The sequence below is a fragment of the Gorilla gorilla genome, chromosome 19, assembly GCF_029281585.2.
Source record: "Gorilla gorilla gorilla isolate KB3781 chromosome 19, NHGRI_mGorGor1-v2.1_pri, whole genome shotgun sequence".
Lineage (NCBI taxonomy): Eukaryota > Metazoa > Chordata > Mammalia > Primates > Hominidae > Gorilla > Gorilla gorilla.
In genome coordinates, this window is record NC_073243.2 from 47,600,637 (window position 1) to 47,621,916 (window position 21,280).

Consider the following 21,280-nt stretch of genomic DNA (forward strand, 5'->3'; position numbering starts at 1 on the left):
TCAAGGCTGCAGTGAACCATGATGGCACCACTACACTCCAGCATGGGTGACAAAGCAAGACACATGGAGGCATAATAGTATCCACAAGGAAAGTGCTTATAACAAGGCCTGCCACATGTACCAGAGCACTACTTAAATGTCAGCATCATCACCATTTCTCATTTGAACAATGAGGGGGTTAACAGTCTCTAAATCTCTTAAACTTTTTCATGTCAGTATCCTTTTACATTCTTAAAAATTGTTAAAGACACCAAAAAACTTTTTAAAGAATGTATTATAACTCAATATTTTTTATATTAGAAAACTGAGAAAATACTTTAAAAATACTCATTCACTTAAAAATGTAATAAACCCATTACCTAGTTAAAAAAAAAAAAAAGTTTTCCCCTATAGATATTTTCCAGGACACAGCCTGCAAATACTTTTGTCGTTTAAATGGAAACATACATCCTTTCTACACAGTAATTCTGCATGGTCATGGAAAAGTATATTAATAAATCTAGCTCCCCTGAAAAATACTGGCAAGAAAATAAGCTAAAAAACCATAGTGTAAATTCACTATCTTAAAGTGAAAGTTGAATTTTTTTTGCACTCAATAATGATCCTTACAAAGGCTTTTATCTACTAAACCATTCCCCTGATTACCTGTCTTTTCATTTTTTGAGTGCACACACACACAGCAGTGTCGCCCTCCTCCAACAAAACCATTATCTTCAAGACTACAAGGAATAACTAAAAGGATCTATATGTCATGGCATGAGAAGAAACTGCCATCCTGTGTGATTTTGCTATAAAAAACAATGCCCAATGAAGACATACTAAGCTTCCATGAAAAGGAGATGATTAAGGGCTGGTACAGAACTGTCTGGAAAAAAAAAATTCAGCTGAATAAAAACACTTGGTTTGAATAGTTACTTAAAAAGTCACTTGACAGAATTATTTTTTTCAAGTGATAAAAGGAATTTATCAGATAACTGGTAATTATGGAGCTAGCACCATTGTAGATATCGGAAACTGATGAAAATAAAGCTATACATAATTACAAGGTAATCATGAAAATATATATATATATATATATATATATTTTTTTTTTTTTTTTTTTTTTTTTTTTTGGAGACTGAGTTTTGCTCTTGTTGCCCAGGCTGGGGTGCAATGGCATGATCTCAGCTCACCACAATCTCCACCTCCTGGGTTCAAATGATTCTCCTGCCTCAGCCTCCTGAGTAGCTGGGAATACACACATGTGCCACCATGCTCAGCTAATTCTGTATTTTTAGTAGAGATGGGGTTTCTTCATGTCCGTCAGGCTGGTCTCGCACTCCCAACCTCAGGTGATGAAGATATATTTTAAGAACAAATCAAAAAGGCCAACTCTGTTCATGTTACTGAAGTTATTTGAAAAGGTAATTGTAGCTTGGGATTAAATTCCTGGAAAAGTCTTGTATGCCACACAGCTCAGATCAAAATGAAGATAAAATACTCTGGAAAACAGCGTTACATGATCAAAGGGAATTTTGACTGATAATGATGAAGACACCAATGTCAAAGTTTGCAAGAAGCATTTGAATAACACTGTATTATGAATAAAAGAAAAAATACTTCTGAAGCAAAATTTCACATTTAAAAATACATATGTGTAATTAAACTAACAACTTCATATAAACACATGTTTACTATTTTGTTACAGCTTTCTAATAATAATGTATTACAGTTGACCAAAAAACTTTATGCTCAATGACCTTTCTCTAAGCTCTGTAACCCTAAGTACACTGGCATCTTTCTCATTCACTCTTGGCACTCTCACAATCATCTCAAAATTAAGAGATCCAACACCAAACTTATGAGTGCCTCCCCAACAAAAACAAGGAAACCAAAAACAGAGAATCAAAACCAGGTTCTCTTCCTGTTTTCCTTATCTGAGTAAAAAGCATCTCTATCAACCCAGTGACTCATGCTAGAAACCAGGGATTCAGTTTTGACCTTTCTTCTCATTTACCCTTCCATTTACTCAATTCATCAACAAGTTCTGTCAAATTTATCTCTGAAATTTTTCCTTGTTTCTACTCCTCTATATTCCTACTATTAACACTGTGTAACAAGCCAATTTTGTCTTGAGTTTAGAGTTTAAACTACTGCCTACCTTTCCAAAACAAGGAAACTTCCACTCTTGACTTCCTCTAATCTATTCTCTATACGGCACACTAGAATGCTTTTACAAAATCTAGTATCTTTTCCTTGCTTTAAAGCAAAAGTTTATTATACCTTTCAGTAACTTTCCATTACACTTAAAAATCCAAACCCTTAATCCTAGTTTACTCAGCCCTATATATGACCTGGTTCCTGCCCAGCTCTCTGACCTTACCTAGCCTCACATTGTTCTCCACCTTCACGGGCTGTCTTTGATTAACACTTTCTAGTTTCCGGGCTTTCACAGGGGCTTTCCATCTGCTAGGAATCGTATGGCCTGGATTTACCTGGTCAGTAGCATTTATAATAAGACTACAAATACAACAACAACACTGCAGGTATGGTCCTGATTCTAGACAATGGTGTTAAAGGATGCTTTCATAGATGAGAAGCAGGTAACTGAGGATAAGGGAGTTTTGAAAGCCAAAGCTTGAGGAAACTGCACTACAACATAAAAACGTTTGTTCCTCAGAGTCTCAGGCAAAAATACCAACTTATGTATTAAGTTGTGTATCATAGAAAATATATGGAAAAAAGCAATAAGGTTGCCCAAAGCCAAAGATACAAACTAACAACAGGCTAGGGTTTATGTGCATGTACTGAAAACTCCACAGACATGGAAGAAATGGAGACCAAAGAAAACAGGAAGACAACATATATATGTAAGGTCTTCACATTATTCAGGATAAGAAAACTACTTTCTACTAAATTAAAATGTCCTCTATCACAAGATATCTTGGAATTGAGTCAGAAGCAATGAAACAAGGCACATCTGGGCCAGCAGCAGGTATACTATACATTCTTCTCTCTCATACTGCTTTCTCCAACATTTCTCTTTTAACCTACCAGGCTTCCCACATTAAAAGTGTGCGGCCACACAAGCTTATCGGCATCAGCAAAGTGATGACCAGTGGTAGTGGGCACTTAAAAAAAAAAACAAAAAACAAAACAAAAAAAACTATGCTTCAGACAGTACAGCACTAGTATAGAAAAAAAAAATGCCTATTACCTTGTACTATTGCTGTGATCTGCTCCTATTTCCTTTTTTTTTTTTTTTTTTTTTGAGGCACAGTTTTGCTCTGTCATCCAGGCTGGAGTGCAGTGGCGTGATCACAGCTCACAGCAACCTCCTCCCGCTGGGTTCAAGCAATCCTCACACCTCAGCCTCCTGAGTAGCTAGGACTACGGGCACAGGCCACCACACCCAGATTTATTTTTTATTTTTATTTTTGGTATTTTTGGTAGAGATGGGGTTTCACCATATTGCCCAGGCTGGTCTCGAATTCCTGAGCTCAAGTGATCCACCTTCCTCAGCCTTCCAAAAGTGCTGGGATCACTGGTGTGAACCACCGTGCCCAGCCTCTCCTATCTCCTCCTGATCACTACTATTGAAGTCTCTGTCTCATCACCACTGAAGCCCTCATCAATAGCTTGACACCAAAAGTATCTACTCCACTGATAGGAAGAGGTTGAGAGCAAGTTCTCAGTTTTACATCCCAGAAATAAGACATATGTTTTTAAAATTCCACATTGGAATTATAAATTTAAAAGTTATATGCTTTTAATTTATAGTTTATAAATAAATACTATTGATTTCTAATATTTGTCATTTGTTATGAGGGGAAAACAAATTACTTTTGATATGCCCTGCAACTTTAATTACAATTTGTAATACTCAATGGAAAAAATGGATTCTATTCTTCCTCAAACACAGTCACACTAAATTAGAGCCTATTTTTGGGTGCTCTAATCAAGAACTTTTAATAAATGGTAGAGATAAGAACCTGTAGTAAATGGTAGAGAAATACAGAAATCTTCAGAAAGGTGAGCTTCCTTAGCTATATTAATTTAGAATATCATTTAGTTTTAACTTAGGGCTGCTCAAAATGTGAAACAATGAAATACAGAAATTGTACCCAAGAAAATTATTATGCCTATAACACTTCAATTATACCTTAAATAAGTTTTTTAACTGTACAACTACCAAACAATGGTGAAATATGAGCTGGCTAACATTTTTCAAGGGAGTAGCTACTTACTCCAGCTCTCTTTTGATTAGTAAAAAAAAGAAAAATTTTTTAAAAGGAAATAGCTGACAAAGACTGAAATGAACATTTAATGAATACCACTGTGTAGAACTATAGCTCCATATATAAATTGATATTAATATAATTGGTTTTCTAGTTGAGTCTAAATCAATTAGAAGCTATATTTTCAAAAAGCAAAAATTTTGATAGATTTTCTGAACTGCCTTCTTTGAATTTAGGAATTTTAAGATAAAAATACTTTGTTATATAAATTTTCCTGAACTTCACATAGCCAGCTGTGTTGCTTGTGAACATCTTTAAGAGGGTACGGTTTAGGTGGTAAGGAAGGGAGGTATGGAGAAGTTTTCAGCCTACCTTATGTATTTCTGCATTGTTTAAATTTTTTCCCAATGAACAAGTACTTTTAGTAATTAAAGAAAAAACATAATTGGATTTGTAGGAGTTGGGAGGATACAACAAAGAAAAAAATACATTATTAAAAATGTCTCTCAAGGTGAACAAAAAGATTTCTCTTCCATAACAAAACAAATTACTTAGGAAAAATAATGTTTATTTAAATATATTCACATTTTCTGCTGAAATTATAATCCCCGAAAAAGCATTCAGCTAAGCAGGGAAAAGCAAACCATTGTTTGAAAACCCTTTGGGGTTGGTGGGGCTTTATTTATGCAATTTCTAATATATCTTAAAATTACTTTTCAGCTCCTTTCTGATTTTCTCTCAAATATATTAAGAAAAAATTTTAAATACATATTTGTGGTTCAGGTCACTATTAACTAACCAACAAGCATAGGCACTTACTATAATCCCTAATATTCTGCAGTACAAATATTCTGCAAGTACAAATTTTTGCTAATAAAGAAAAACATTATATTACTTCTATGACTTCAATTACCATCTATATTAAAGATTCTTAATCAAGGGCACTAACATCTCCTAGGGACTCTCTCAACTTCTACAAGGTCTTATTCTTCCCCACTTACCTATCTCCCAAAACCACAGCTTAAATGGTTATTGTTACTGTAAAGGGTGCATCATACATTTCCAGTGTACTGGACAGATGAAAGTTTAAGAAGTATTGGCCTAATACCATAAGATCTCGCTTCTGAATTTCTGCATGATATATATTTCCATTTGGAGATCTAATAAGAACCTCAGATTCAATCTGTCTAAAACTGAACTCATTATTTTGCCCCACCCCTTTTCTTTCCCTAGCTTAGTGAATACAGCACAAAACTGCCTAAGCCAAAAACCTAACATCTTTGACTTCTCCCTCCCCTGCCACCCCTCAACCAATCACCAAGGCAGTTCATTTTACTTTCAAAGAACCTCTGGATCCATCCATCCTTTTTGCCAGTATCCTGGCCCAGGCCTCTATCATCTTTCCCCTGGATTAGTAATTCAGATTCCTACTCAACTAATTCTGGCTCCGGTTTTATTGTTCCTTCCAGAAAGAGGGAAATTTCTAAAGGGTAAATCTAATCATTTCACTCTACTGCTTAAAAATCCTTCAATGGCTCTCTGTTGCCCTCAAGATAAAGCATGTAACTATAAAGCTTTCATCACCTGATCTCTCTTTCGGGCTTTAAATCGCACACCATCATTCACGACGCCAGCTGTACTGAATTTTAGTTCCTGAAAAGCAGCATGTTTTCTTCCGTTAACCCCTCTGACACGATGTTACTCAGCTCTCTTCACTGGGCTAATTTCTACTTATTCTTCGTGATCCAGTTTTGATGTCACTTTCTTCATAAAGCCATCTCTCACCTCCACAAATGTTACACTCAACAGCATCTCCAAGTACAGTACTTATCATCGCACTGTGCAGTAACCATGTATCTCCTCCTCTAAATTTCAAGCTCTACCTAGAATAAGAACCATGTCTATTTTTTTCATATTACAATCCTAGAACCAAAGCAGCAATATACTATAAAACTGAAAGCATGAACTCTAGTCAGAGAGGCCCAAAAAGTGCTACAAGCTGTGAGAATTTGGCATAGTTACTTAAACTTTAAGTTTCCTCACCTGTACAGTATAAATAGTGCCACCTTTCAAGACTATTCACAGATTAAATGTGAAATGTGAAATATATGGCACAGTGCTTGATACACAGAAATGTTAGCTATTATTACTTAATACAGTATATATCAAAGAAAATATTTGCTAAATGAATACACTGTTCACAAATTATTAAAAACATATTTTAATAATGCTAACCTCATATAATTCATTATATTTCCAAGTAAAGTATATAATTATATAAGGAGGTTTCAGTTTAAATCATGTCCATGGCACTGAAGTTTCTTATAGACAATATTTAGTTGAGTTATAAAGCAGAATGTTCAAAAAGAATGACCTGTGCCTCATTTTCAGGAACAATTTGTTTATGAAGTCGAATCTGCTCCAAGCCAGGACTTTCTAGAGAATTTGGGGAAGTGTTACAAATCGAGGCAGTTACATTATACCTTGCTGACTGATAAAAGCTGTAGTATTCAAGTCTATTTTCCCTTGAGTTTTCTGATGCCTTTAGTTTTTGTTTAAACTGAACAACTTTGTAGATCAAAAAAATGATTAAAACACAAGCTAAGATGAAAAAAGCTAGCAAAATGTCAAAAGCCTCATTCAACTTCTCAACTTCTTGTGTACAAATTAGAGATGTTTTCCCTGACATTGAAGCAGCATCATTCGGTAGAGCACTGTTTTTTTCCAAGTTCAAGGTAACAGAAGTAGTAAGTTGTATTTGCACAGGTAACACTGCTGTAGTCTCTAATGGATTACCAAAGGCATTCTCTTGAAAAAATCTACCAGCAGGTGAAGTAGGAATTCGTTCCCAGAAAGTAATGTTCTCAGTCTCAGTATTTTCCAGAGGACTGCCATTTGTGGTTACTTTATGCCAGGCCATCATTAGCGCAGTAGTCTTGTGATGAATATGAGGAGATTTTACAACAGCCCAAGCTCTGGATACATTTATTGAAGATGTAACACAATTTGTAATGTTAATATAACGTAATGCTCTGCCACGCATGGATGGGGGATTCTGACAATAGATGTTTAGAGTAATGGCTGAAGATGCTAGCCAGTCTCGAAGGCCCAAAAGTTTGCAGTTACATTCCCAAGGATTAGAATTTGCCTGAAGATGAATCAATGAAGACAACGGCTTAAGGACCCTTGGATGCAAGTCTGTAAGATTATTAAATGACAGATTAAGGATCTTCAAAGATGCTCCCATATTTTCAAATGTATCATTATCAATACTGATTATTCTGTTTCTATCTAACTTAAGGTAAATTAAATTCTTTAACAAACTGAATGTGTCAGAATTTAAATTCTCTAAATCATTATGACTTAAGATCAAATGTTTAAGATTATTAATTCCACTAAACCCATCCCTAGTAACATTCCTAATTCTTGAATTTTTCAGGAGGAGGTATTCCAGATTGGCAAGTCCTTTAAATGCAAAGGGCTGTATTGCTTCAATAGGATTATGAGACAAAGAAAGTCTTCTAAGACTTTTAAGTACTTCAAAGGCATTTGATGGTACTTTTGTTAAATTATTACTTCCTAAATACAAACAAGCAAGGTTTTCAAGATGTTGAAAGCCTGATTCTGATATCCTCAAAATGTTATTGTTTGATAAATCAAGTATCCGAAGAGCAACCATACCAACGAAGGTACCACTCCCAAGGACAGTGAGGCGATTCCTTTGTAGATTTAAGTACTGAACTGAAACTAGATCATTAAATACTCCTCTTGGAACAAAAGATACCTGATTAGACTGTAAATATAAATTACGAAGATTTAAAAGTCCCTTAAATATTCCAGGATCTAAGCGTTTGATGAAATTATTATTTAGAAATAGAAAATATAGATGCCTCAATTGAACAAAGGCTTTTGGATATACATACAGAATGTTAGAATTATCCAAATACAATGCTACAAGAGAATGAAGTCCTGTTAATTCACTTTCATTTATATAAGATATATTATTCCCAGTCAGAGACAGAAAAACTGTACTTTCAGGAAAATTCTTAGGAATACTCGAAAGGCCTAAGTTACGGCAGTTAATTTGTCTCCCAGTGCAGAGCTGACAAACAGACGAACATCCAAGTATTTCTTTGTGGAGTAATAATAAAAGATAACAGGTAACAACCAGAAACAGTCGTAGGCAAGGCAGAGAAAACTGTAATCCACACATATCCCTGTTCTTGGTTTTTCTGTTCAGATCAGAATTGGCTATAAAAAGAGAAGGTAAAGCTTTAAATCATGAAAACTTCATCAAATGAATTTTTTTATAATACTATAACTTCTGTATTCTATTTTAATTAGGATCAGCCAATAATACTATCATAAATCATGCCATGGTAATAGCAAAAAATAATGAGTATGGAATACGTTCTAGAATTATTAACATGATCAGGCCATTAACCCACTATTTGACAAAATAGTTCAGATTAATGAAACATTTGCTAAGTTAACTTAAAAATTACAATTGATTACAACATAGGTGATAAATGATGTAGGAATGAGAATCTTTGAATTTAATATGTCCCTTTAACAACATAAAGTCTAATATCAAATAACATTATAATTTATGAAAATACAAATTCACTACAGAACAATTAAACTCTAAATTACAGTTTTTCACAGAACTATTTTTCATGTCAGCTAGAAGTTCGTATTTAAGTAAATAATCTTACCAAGAAAAGGAAATTCGTATTATTAACACTCAGCTGATTCAGTAAAGGTTTTCTTTTTAAATCTGAAGAACGACATTTCTTAACTCCAGTTTGTTCTGTGGCACTGCTGACCTCCACCCCACCACTTTTTTTTTTTTTTTTTTTTTTTTAAGTCACCGTTTGCTCAGGAAACACCACTCTTCACATTGGTTCCTTTACAGTCAATGTGTAAAACAGAGGTTGCCATGGATACAGGAAGCTAAGAGACAGGAAGTAATTTTATCTGTGTTTCAAAAGTATTGCTGAACGGAAATCTCAGGAACTTATTTTTTCAGAATGCAGTTAGAGTTTTCCTAATATACACATCGAAATATCTTCTATAATATAAAAATAATAGTTTTTAAAGGACACTTGAAAACATTAGTTATTCAGAACCCAAATATCAATCAACAGACTCTAGCTATCAAACAACATAGCTACTGAATGGAAAAGGCTAGTTCAAATAAGATGTATATCGAGTAATACAATTTTTTGTAAACTTTTTAATGAATAAAATATTTATGTTGTGTTAAATACGCACTGAAGACTTAAACTTTATGCTTTATTCCTTTAATAAAAATAGGGGAAAAAATTTAGAATGAACATAAATGTTGTTATATTATCCTCCAGTGCTCTTTTTAAAATTTTCAAAATATTTTTGGTTGCAAAGAATACTGAGTACTACTTAATACATGAAGGTACTAATTGGTAGTAAGCTACTAATTAGTAATAACGCACTAATTGGTTGTGTTGGGTTATAAGATGTTAAGAAGCTGCATACCAACTTACTGACATAGGTTATCTTTGCAAGAAAAGTTGGGGAGAGTAAGAGAGGCGATGGTTTGCCCTATATATATCTGTATTAGTTTGAATCTTTTAGAACAAAAATGGAGAATTTTTTAACGTCATTTTTCAAGAATTTAAAGAATCGGATATAAATTGTTTATATTATATATTGTTCAGTCATTAACTTTCTTTCATTAACTAACTTTAAGCTAGTTGCTTAAGCTTTCTAATTCTGACTTTTATTAATATTACTAATACACTAATATTCCTAAAATATCAAGTTATATAATTGTATACAACTCTCCTTTGATATTAAAGCAGTTTCATTTCACATCAACAATTACTTTAGACAATAATATGAATTATGTCCATATTAGAAAGCTGAAATAATACCTAGCATTATCTTTCTATGACTAAAAATTCAGCAATGCATACTGGACAGCAGATCGTTATCAAAATGACTTATGATTCTTACACCTATCCATTATGGCTGGTTACTGTTATTGCTATTTATGCATTAAAAATGGAAAACAAAACAAGTGACAGAAATGATATGAATTTGAGGTAGGGGCTAGGTTTCTCAGGTCCATTTTGTTTAGTACTTCCAATAATATACAAGGTGATATGAAGCTTGTCCCATGGATTTTTCAATTTCTTGGGAAAAATTCAGAGAAAGGGTCCTTTGAAATAAAAATAAAATTAAAGAGAAAAAACCCACAAAGTAATATAACCAGAGTATGAATTAATTTTGTTCTCTACGCCAAAAATATCCAAAGCAGTCAAGAACACTTATTAGGATGCAAAGGTAAAATTTTTAGGAAACTGTATTAAGGAAAAATGACAAAATAAAATCTCACTTCTCACATTCTAAAAACTGAAGGAAACTAAACTGACTTCAATAAAACAAGTAAATATAAATAGTACACTGTAACTCTCAGGTTGAATGGTTTAAAAAAAAATTCCTATCTCCAGCAAAACAAAGTTTAGTCTTTCTGTTCATTTAGGAGTTGCTGTTCTTAGACACAACTGATCAACAATGATTCCTCATTATCCTTTTCTGATTACTAATGTTCATTACAACTATTACTGAACACTACGCTCAACCTCTTAAATTAGTCTTCTATTTCTTTCCAGGAAATTGACTCATTGAGCTGTTTTCCTCTCATTCTTGTTGCTGAACATTCTTTTACACTGCCTTTGTCTTCAAATCATCTCATGCTTCTGGTATTAATACACAACTATTCTCTTTTCCATTCAGATTCTCCCCATACAAAAACAAGAATGTATAAATAACAGAGCAATTGTTCCATTAGCTCTTTTAAATATACATCATCTGTACGTATGCATGTATTCTTTTGAGACACAGTCTTGCTCTGTCGGCTGGGCTGGAGTGCAACAATGTGAGCACAGCTCACCACAGCATCGACCTCCCAGTCTCAAGTGATCCTCTTCCCTCAGCCTCTTGAGTAGCTACGACTGCAGGTGCATGCCACCATGCTTTTTCTTATTTTTGTAAAGACAGAGTCTTGCCATTTTGCTCAGGCTGGTCTTGAACTAGTAGGTTCAAGTAATCCTCCCACCTTGGCCTCCCAAAGTGCTGGGATTACAGGTGTGAGCCACTGTGTCCAGCCTATATGTATTTAGATATATACCATCTATATATAAACCAATCAAGATTGGTTTACATACAAAGAATGGCTTATAATAACAGCAGTTACTGATTTTATGGACCTTAAAAGTCACTGATGGACCTAAAATCAAGAGAATGAAAATGTGAAATGGGATTTGCGATTAAAAATAATCCAGCTCTTTCTGCCATCATGAAGCCTGTTGAGGCCTGCTTGGAACATGACTTCTAAAAGGCAAGTATTTCTGGAAGGCTGTCATCCAAGGCCATTTTTGCTGCTATAAGCAGGGTCTCTGGAACCAAAGGGAGCACACAAATCTTCTTAAAACTGAAGGTGTTTATGCCCGAGATGAAACTGAATTCTATTTGGGCAATAAATGTGCTTACGTACACAAAGCAAAGAACAACAAGTGACTCCTGGCAGCAAATCAAACAAAATCAGAGTATTCTAGAGAAAGGTAACTTGGGCCCAAGGAAACATTGGCATGGTTTTTGCCAAATTCCAAAGCGATCCTTCTGCTAAGGCCATTGGACATAGATGCTGTAACCCCTTAAAGATTTAAACTAATGAAAGGTAAATAAAGTGGACTTGTGTTCTTGGAAAAAAAAAATTTAGCAAACAATTTGAGAATTCTTTTGCTCAATGTAGGAGATACATTTTAATGAGGGGCAGTATATCTCAATATAGACTTCTTATCAGTTGCAAGACAAAAAAACAACATAGTAACTATACACAGTGGAGAAATCAGATAACACCTTGACCAGCATTAACATCATCAGTGAGAAACAGATGAGCACCACGTGATTTTGCCTGTGATATTCCAAGAGGGACGCATCACTTATGCAATATTCTAACGAGAGATGCATACATAAATCTAACCATAAGGAAATATCAAACCACAAATGAGGAACACTCTATTCTGCTGGGAGAGGTGGGGAGAGGATGGATGGGAGACAAAAACAGAGAGGCAATTGGAAAGATGGAGAGAGATTATAAGGAGTGGATTCTTTAAAAATGTTATAAGAGAAAAAGAAAAGACTGAGGAAATGACATGACAGAGTAAAAGAGGCTACAAAAACACAAGAACTAAAACAATAATTGGTCCTAGACTGTAAGTACTGAGGAGTAAGAGACCATGACAAATACAACTTACACAGAAATGGTTCAGAATATAAAACATCTATCTAGTTATCTGACAGAAAATGTGTATCACGCAACAAACTGGGACAAAAGTTAACAACAGGTGATTCTGGGTAAAGGTCATATGAGTGTTCTTTATTGTTCTTGCAGTGTTTTTCTAAGTCTGAAATAATTTCTAAATGAAAATATCATGACAGTAGCTATGATATCCGTGTAAAATTTGTCCATGAGCATTACTGCCAAGATATGTCACCATTTCTAAGTTTTTAATGTATGCTTTAAAATAAAAACAGAAACAAATATTGTGCTCCCATAACATGGCAAAACTATGAATATCTCTATTTGCTCAATTGTCAACAAGAAAATCAACTAAGAAATTTTTAACTGCAAATCTATTTATGAGAATAAAAAATAAACTTTATGCACTTTATGCATGAGAAGCATAAAATTTCAACTATGCCTGTGACTATGGGGCTTTAAAAGCGAACTGATACTTCCTAAGGATGTACTGACACTAGGACACTTTCAAGGAACATTATTAATCACCCCCCAGCATGACTTTAGAAGAACATTTTTAACTTCTTGATCTCTGTTCCTGTTACACAGTCATTTTGAGAAGCATATTTTATTTCCATGGACAATTTTAGGTACCATCCTCATTGCGGGTATATGATGATAAATTTCTTTGATGTATATTGGCACAGTTTTACACTGCAAAGCACAGAAAGCAGAACTATTAAACAGAAGGGCCGTTTCAACTTAGAAAAAGCTAGCAGAGATGGACTGGAATTCAAAATATCTCCTCTTTCCCCTGGCTCCACATGAAACCTTTGGAACACTAATCTCTCTTCTGACCCTATCCACCACCTTCTGGGTTGTGCTGAGATAGACTAATCTCACTCAGCAGATTATAGTTCAGATCTGAGCTATATTAGAATTTCTCTTTCGTGCAAATCCCTTCCATTTTGATGGTTCTTATTTTATGCTTATATTACAATTTCCAGTTTATCATAATCCCTAAAATCCCTAAAGTTTTAAACACACAAACACACGCACATGCACCAGAAGAAGAGAGGAGGGAGTAATTAGCCTAACAGATGATTTAATAAGGCTATGAGAGAGAGCTAAGTCTCTTCCAATAACTATAATAACCTTTGTGAAATTATTTTCTTGCCTCAACAGACAATATTATAAAAAGGATGAAGTTACATGAATGAAGACTGTATTGAATATAGAAACTAGCATATGGAGTTAAAAGCACAGATTTGGGAGTCACTGTTTGTATTTTGAGGATAATACTTACATAACAAATAGCTATAGTTAGAAAGAAGTCCTACAATAAAATGGGATGCCTTAAGGACCAGGGACTTTTTATTAGCCAAGTATCCAAACAGAAGTTGAATGAACATCCCCATCAGAGATGTTATAGAAGGAAAGTTTATTACCAAATAAGGATTAACCTAAATAACCCCTAAGGGAACTCTCAATGTTAAGCCACCAGTGCTGAAGACCACCCAATACGGCTGAGAGGTATATGTACAATACTGCAGGGGCATCAAGGCTCCACACAATACTATCTATGTCAGGCATGAGACTAGTCAAATTGACCACCGTGTGAAAAATAACTCCAGAATCATGCCTATTTTTGTAATTGGAATATGGTTAACTGCTTCTTGGCACCCAAACTGCTAACCTTTTCACAGCTGGCCTTTGAAGCATCTTATAGCTTGGATTTGACAGAACTTCTACCGTTTAATCTCCATTATTTTGACCCGCCAAAGAAGCATCAGCAGTTCTTTCTCACTCCAATAACCACTGCTCATAATTCATCCATCAGCTCACAGATAACACATATTTCTACTATGTAGTATAATATAGCTACTCAGCAATTCAGAAAAATTCCCTATATAAAAATCTAACTCACAACTTTAAAAAGGAGTACACAGTCAGAAAGGTTAGTGAAGCAGAGAAATTAGGATAAACAGAATATAGGATTAACTCCTTTTGCTACTGCTGGATCAGATCTATTTATTGATAGAGTGCTTCTATGACTCAGAGAGTGTTCTCAACATTTTTCAAGTATTATCTCTTTTTAATCCTCACAGGAGCCCTATAAAGTAGGGTACTATGATTACCCTCATACAATGGATAAAAAAATGAGACAGAGAAATTAAGAGTAAAGCTTTAAAGTAGCCGGGCGTGGTGGCAGGTACCTGTAGTCCCAGCTACAACCCGGGAGGCAGAGGTTGCAGTGAGCCGAGATCATGCTACTGCACTCCAGCCTGGGCAACAGTGTGAGACTCCATCTCAAAAAAAACAGTAAAGCTTTACACCCCAAGAAGATACTACCACATTTCCATATATAAAATTTTGTTCGTATATAATTTACAATAGGAGGTTTTTCGTAACAAACGGAACTTGAGAAAATGAAACAAAAAATGAACAATGTGCAGTGACCAAACTTCATAACTAACTATGAAAGAATGTGAAAAGCCTGGCACAGTGGCAATCCCAGCATATTGGGAGGCCCAGGCAGGCGGACTGCTTGAGTGCAGGAGTTCAACACCAGCCTGAGCAACATGGCGAAATCCCATCTCTACTAAAAACACAAAAAACTAGCCGGGTGTGGTAGCGCAATCCTGTAGTCCCAGCTACTTGGGAGGCTGAGGTGTGAGAATCACCTAAGCTTGGGAGGTCAAGGCTGCAGTGAGCCGAGATCATGCCATTGCACTCCAGCCTGGGCAACCAGAGTAAGACCCTGCCTCAAAGCCTCAAAAATAAATAAATAAATAAATAAACAAATATATATATACACAATGATTGTGTACTATAAAATCAAGATATTATAGTTCAAAGGTATTGTGTCCTGTGAATAAGCTAGAATTTTAGAGTTGTAAACACCAAATAATACTTCCAATGTATTTTCTATGTCATCTCTTCCGGATAAGTATCTATAATGCAGTGGAGAGTCTCAATAAATACTTTCTTAATAAATGCATTTGATTTCTAGAGAAAGGACAGAAGAATGATTTGTTGTCCCTTTTATGAACAACTTAAATAAAAACGAGATATGTGGTTTTAAGTGGTTGGAAGAAGTACCTTACTTTAATAATGAAATATCTAGGAATATGATCTCATTTTCTAATCAGACTAACAAAAATGGCTCAGAAATAGTAAAACCAGATTGTGGAATAGAAAAATTAGGCAAAAGAGCATTACTTGAGGTACTCAATAGCCTGGCAGAGAAGACATTAAGAGTAAGATAGACTGGACTTGAATTTCAGTTTGGTACTTGACTTTGGGTGGGTAATTAGCCTTTATTAGTCTTGATTACACATTTAAAAGGTTTAATAAGGCCGGGTGCAGTGGCTCATACTTGTAATCCCAGCACTTTGGGAGGCCGAGGTGGGTGGATCACCTGAGGTCAGGAGTTAAAGACCAGCCTGGCCAACATGGTGAAACCTTATCTCTACTAAAAATACAAAAATGAGCTGGGCGTGGTGGTGTGCGCCTGTGATCCCAGCTAATGGGGAGGCTGGGGCAGGAGAATAACTTGAACCCGGGAGGCGGAGGTTGCAGTGAGCTGAGATTGTGCCACTGTACTCCAGCCTGGGCGACAGAGCAAGGCTGTCTCAAAAAAAAAAAAAAAAAAAAAATTTAATAATGTCCATCCCCATAGGGCTATTGGAAGAATCAACTGAAATGTATATGAAAAATGTATTGTCAAAAGGCGATCACAAATTATGTGTTCTATTAGTTATTATTTACTTCTTGTTATCAGTTTCTTCACACATAAACTAGATGAATGTGGGAAAGTTTCAAAAGAAAGAGATGTACCTACTGAATAAGCTGGTATCATCACACAGTTGGTCAAATTGATTTAACAGTAGAAACAATGATTTACTGAGTGGTCATATTCATTAAGCATTTTAGAAGGCATCATATATACATTCTCCAATTTATCATAATAAGCCCTAGGTGCTAGCTGTTATCACTGCTTCCACTTGAAATATGAGAAAACTGAGAATGACAGAAAACTGGCCCAACTTCACACAAACAGTAGGCAGACCAGGCATCTGAAGCTAAATCTAGTTTCCCTTTCCATTATAATGAAAATTTTTCTCTCTGGTATTCTGGATAGAATAAAAGCAGAAACTCAAGGAAAAGAATCTCCAAAAAATAAAATGAAATAAAATAAAACAAAAAAAAAAGATGTTCCTCGAGCTTTGAAGGAACCACTTGTGACATACACATGCATCATCTACATGGGTAAAACTAGAAAGCACACGAGACTCATCATTTTACTCCTCTGGGTACTTTTTCTAGTGTTATCCTTGTTGGAGCTAGTTATTCTGTGTATAATTATTTTTCTATATCACATCAACTACTTTGAGGCTCTGGACCCAATACCTCACTCTCACTGAGAAACATCTCTTATTCTCATTGTAAAGCAGTTTGAGGTCCTGAAACATCAAAATAATCTCATTTGATCACAGTTTAGTTTTTCTTTGGTGATATGTTTAAAAGAAGTGTCTCACAGAATGGTCAGTGATTAGCTAAGCGCACTCAATGTCTATAATATGACTGTTACATAAGAAAACTGTTTGCCAGAAGCCTTTATCTAATTTGCAGACAGGGCACTGTTCCTAGATATGAGGAAAGCATTGAGAACGTAGTATCAAATTAACAAGCATTCAGAAACTTTCCTAAGTAGTCAGGACAGGAGATGGAAGACACAAATTGTTGTTCTAAGATGCCAGAGTGCAATGAACAATCATCCATCCTAAAGGTGAAGCACAATGTGTCCTCAGTGCACAGCATGGTGACCTACCACATAATAGCATCTTTAAAACACTGCTATTGCATTAGTGTCATAAGGTTGATATCAGAAGAGGAACAAGTGAGCATTTTAGTTCTAATGTATGTTTCAAGGGTAAAGTAAATTTGTATTAAAAATGAAAACCAAAACAGACTATTTGCATTCAAATCCTAACATAGGAAGATAGAAACACCTCAAAATACTTCAAAAACTGCGGCACTTTTTTGGGGGGAGTGGAGAGGGGAATATCTGGTTTTCAAAGAACTTTCAGAAGCTTAAAAAAAAGTTTTATAAATGATTATAACCCTTCAATGAAAAATCAGTAAGCCAAGGAATTAATCATTTACCTTCTTTTTCAATGAAACTGCTTTGTATACAGATGAAAGGAGTGAGCATCCAATTGTAATATCAACTGTTCTAACACCTGTCTACACCCTCCAGCTTCTGCTGGATTAAAGCTAACAAAATTCAGCTTATAATTATTAGCCAATTCAAAAATAGGTATCTTACTCAAATTATGCTGGAAAACCAGTCCCCAAACTCACAAGAGCCAAAAGATACATATGCATAGCTTATACAAAAAATAAAAATAAAAGCTGCATCAAAGGGTTTTTTTCCCAGTTGAACTGAAATAATCAGAACCAATAATTACTACAAATTGCATTAGATTATATAAAAAGAAGGAAAACATATATAATGTAAAGATTATTTTGATCTTCTAAAGATATATAGCCCCTTTGTAAACCATATATTCAAAGAGTGGTAAGGGAGCAGAATTTCAACATCTGAAGTCCTGAAACTTCAAAGTAATCTTATTCGTGTCTCTATTTTCCTCGCATAACAATGCAAGAAAGGGAATTAGTCATCATTCGATATACCCCATGAAGACTGCTTCTTTTACAGTCAACTCTGGCAAAATAAAAACTGTAAAGAACCCTCCCCTTGTTACTTCACTGCCCCTTTGCACAAATTACTATATAATCAGGTAATGGAAACTAGGTTAGAAATCAGCTCAGGCTGTATTTTGAGTAAAAACATCAACAATAAGAGCAACTACTCAGAGAATAGGCAGAGCAACATGGCAAAACAGAACCCTCCAATGACCAATTCCTTGCATTCCTCCACTGGAACACCAATTTGCAGAATAATCTGTAGAATTATCCAGACAAGAAAATACCTTCACAAGAGCTAAAGAAACCAAGTGAGAGATCGTAGTCCCTGGTTTTAGCATAGAACAAGAAAGGGCACATTGAAAGGGGAAGAAAGAACAGTCTTTCATTGCCTATACCACTCCTATCCCAACTCCAGGCAGTAAAGGGCAGAGACAGAAGCTGTGTGCTTGGGGGAGAGAGAGAAGGAAGTATGCAGACAGCTTTGCCTTGGAAGCTACTACCAGCACCCCCCTCCACTCCCTGCCACCCACAATAAATCACAGTACTGGGTCCAACTCCAAACAGTAAAGCACAAAGAGAAACTCCTTCCATATGAGGGAAGAGAAAAGTGAGCAAAGGCCTTTGCCTGGGAACCCTAGGAATTCTCAAGTCCCTCAGGCTGGTGAACAGCACACCTGGCCTTAGGGCACTCTCTAGTGCTGAAATGGCTGCAGTATCCACAGGCTTAAGGAAGTGAACAGTCAGTCCCTTTTGAATTCCTGAAGACCCTCTGAAGAAAGACAGGTACAAACAAGGCCAGGCTGTGAAGACAGAAAAAATATCTAATTCTTTAAAGCTCAGACACTGACATACCTCTACAAGCATCAAGAACATTCACCTAAATATGATCTCATTTCATATTTATCACACTAAATAATGCATCAGTGATCTATCCTGAAAAGATGGAGATGTGCAACCTTTCAAAGAATTCAAAATAGCTTTTTTGAGGAAGCTCAACAAATTTCGAGAAAACACAGAAAATCAATTCAGGAACTTATCAAAAAATTTAACAAAGATATTGAATTTTTTTTTTTTTTTTTGGAGACAGAGTCTTGCTCTGTCGCCCAGGTTGGAGTGCAGTAGCACAATCTCAACCCACTGCAACCTCTGCCTCCTGGGTTCAACTGCAGCCTCAACCTCCTGGGGTCAAGCAATCCTCCTACCTCAGTCTCCCAGTTAGGTGGGACTACAGGTGCATACCACCACACCTGGCTAATTTTTGTATTTTTTGTAGAGATGGGGTTTTGCCATGTTGCCCAGTCTGGTCAGACCCCTGAGCTCAAGCTATCCACCCACCTCAGCCTCCCAAAGTGCTAGGATTACAGATGTGAGCCACCATACCCAGGCTGACTGTATTTTCAAATATTCTGTCTTCTACCTTACTCATTTTTTTCTTCTGCTTCATCAGTTTTGCTGTTGAGACCCTCTAATGCATTTTTCAGTTTGTCCATTGTATTTTTCAACTCCAGTATTTCCGTTTGATTTTTTGAAAATAAAAATACAAAAAATTAGCAGGGTGTGGTGGTGCACACCTGTAATCCCAGCTACTCGGGAGGCTGAGGTAGGAGGATTGCTTGACCCCAGGAGGTTGAGGCTGCAGTGAGCCATGATTGTGCCACTGCACTTCAGCCTGGGCAACACAGCAAGACCCTGTCTCAATCAATCAATCAATCAATCAAAAGAGAAAAATAAAGAAAACACAATCAAAGGAGGAGAAAAATTGAAAAGAAATGAATAAGGCTTATGAGATCTATGGGACAGCATCAAAAGAGCAAATGCAGCGAGGTGCGGTGGCTCACGCCTGTAATCCCAGCACTTTGGGAGGCTGAGGTGGGTGTATCACCTTAGGTCAGGAGTTTGAGACCAGCCTGACCAACATGGCTAAACCTTGTCTCTACTAAAAATACAAAATTAGCTGGGTGTGGTGGTGCATCCCTGTAATCCCAGCTACTCGGGAGGCTGAGGCAGAAGAATTGCTCGAACCCAGGCGGCGGAGGTTGCAGTGGGCCGAGATCGTTCCATTGCACTGCAGCCTGGGCAACAAGAGTGAAACTCCATCTTAAAAAAAAAAAAAAAAAAAAAAAAAGGAAATGTAAGAGTCATTGACCTTCAAGAGGGAGAGAAAAAAGGGTAGAAACAGTAAAAAAATAATAATAATAGAAAATTTTCCAAATCCAGAGAAAGATATAAATATTCAGGGACAAGAGAGTCAAAGACCACCAAGGAGATTCAACCCACATAAGATGATTCCAAGACATATATATAATAATCTAATTCTCAACGATCACAAAGAGTCGATCCTAAAAGCAGCAATAAAACCAGTAACATATAAAGGGGCTCCAACACATCTGGCAGCAGACTTTTCAGTGAAAATCTTCCAGGCCAGGAGGGATGACATGTTCAAAGTGCTGAAGGAAAGAAAGGGCAACCAAGAATACTGTAACCAGCAGAAATATACTTCAAACATGAAGGAGAGATAGAGACTTTCTCAGAGAGACAAAAGCTGAGGGAATTCATAACCACAGGCCTGTCTTACAAAAACTGCTGAAAGGAATTCATCAATCTTAAAGAAAATAATGGTAAAATGTAACCAGAAAACATCTGGATGGATAAAATTCCCTGGTAAAGGTTAACTACACAGCTGGGTATGGTGGTCCATGCCTGTAGTCCCAGCTACTCAGGAGGCTGAGGTGGGAGGATCACTTGAGCCCAGGAGATCAAGGCCTGCCTGGACAATAGAAGCTAAACTCTGCCACTAAAAAAAAAAAAATATATATATATATATATTCTTTTTACACATACAAAAATTCAAAATTATACTCTAATTGTGGTGATTATATCACTCATATCTTTATGAATTATAAAGACAAACCTTTTTTTTTTTTTTTTTTGAGACAGTCTTGCTGTGTCACCCAGGCTGGAGTGCAGTGGTACGATTTTGGCTCACTGCAACCTCTGTCTCCTGGATTCAAGTGATTCTTAAGCCTCAGCCTCCGGAGTAGCTAGGATTATAGGCATGCACCAC

General features: G+C 36.0%; 2 protein-coding genes across 5 annotated transcripts in view; both read right to left on the bottom strand.

The window, feature by feature from the left end:
- IPO11 (importin 11) overlaps positions 1–21,280 on the bottom strand; it is a 224,248-nt gene that overhangs the window by 38,767 nt on the left and 164,201 nt on the right. The gene's annotated exons all lie outside the window — the stretch shown is intronic.
- Positions 6,421–15,733, bottom strand: LRRC70 (leucine rich repeat containing 70). Its single transcript, XM_004058797.5, has 2 exons — positions 8,933–15,733; positions 6,421–8,468 (listed from the first exon to the last, which is right to left on the bottom strand). The coding sequence occupies exon 2, from the start codon at positions 8,428–8,430 to the stop codon at positions 6,562–6,564; it is 1,869 nt and encodes a 622-aa protein (XP_004058845.1). The 5' UTR covers positions 8,431–8,468; positions 8,933–15,733; the 3' UTR covers positions 6,421–6,561.

What these genes read in the sequence shown, in the direction of transcription:
- LRRC70 (XM_004058797.5), bottom strand. Translation starts at nt 8,430, where the DNA reads ATGTGTGGATTACAGTTTTCTCTGCCTTGCCTACGACTGTTTCTGGTT.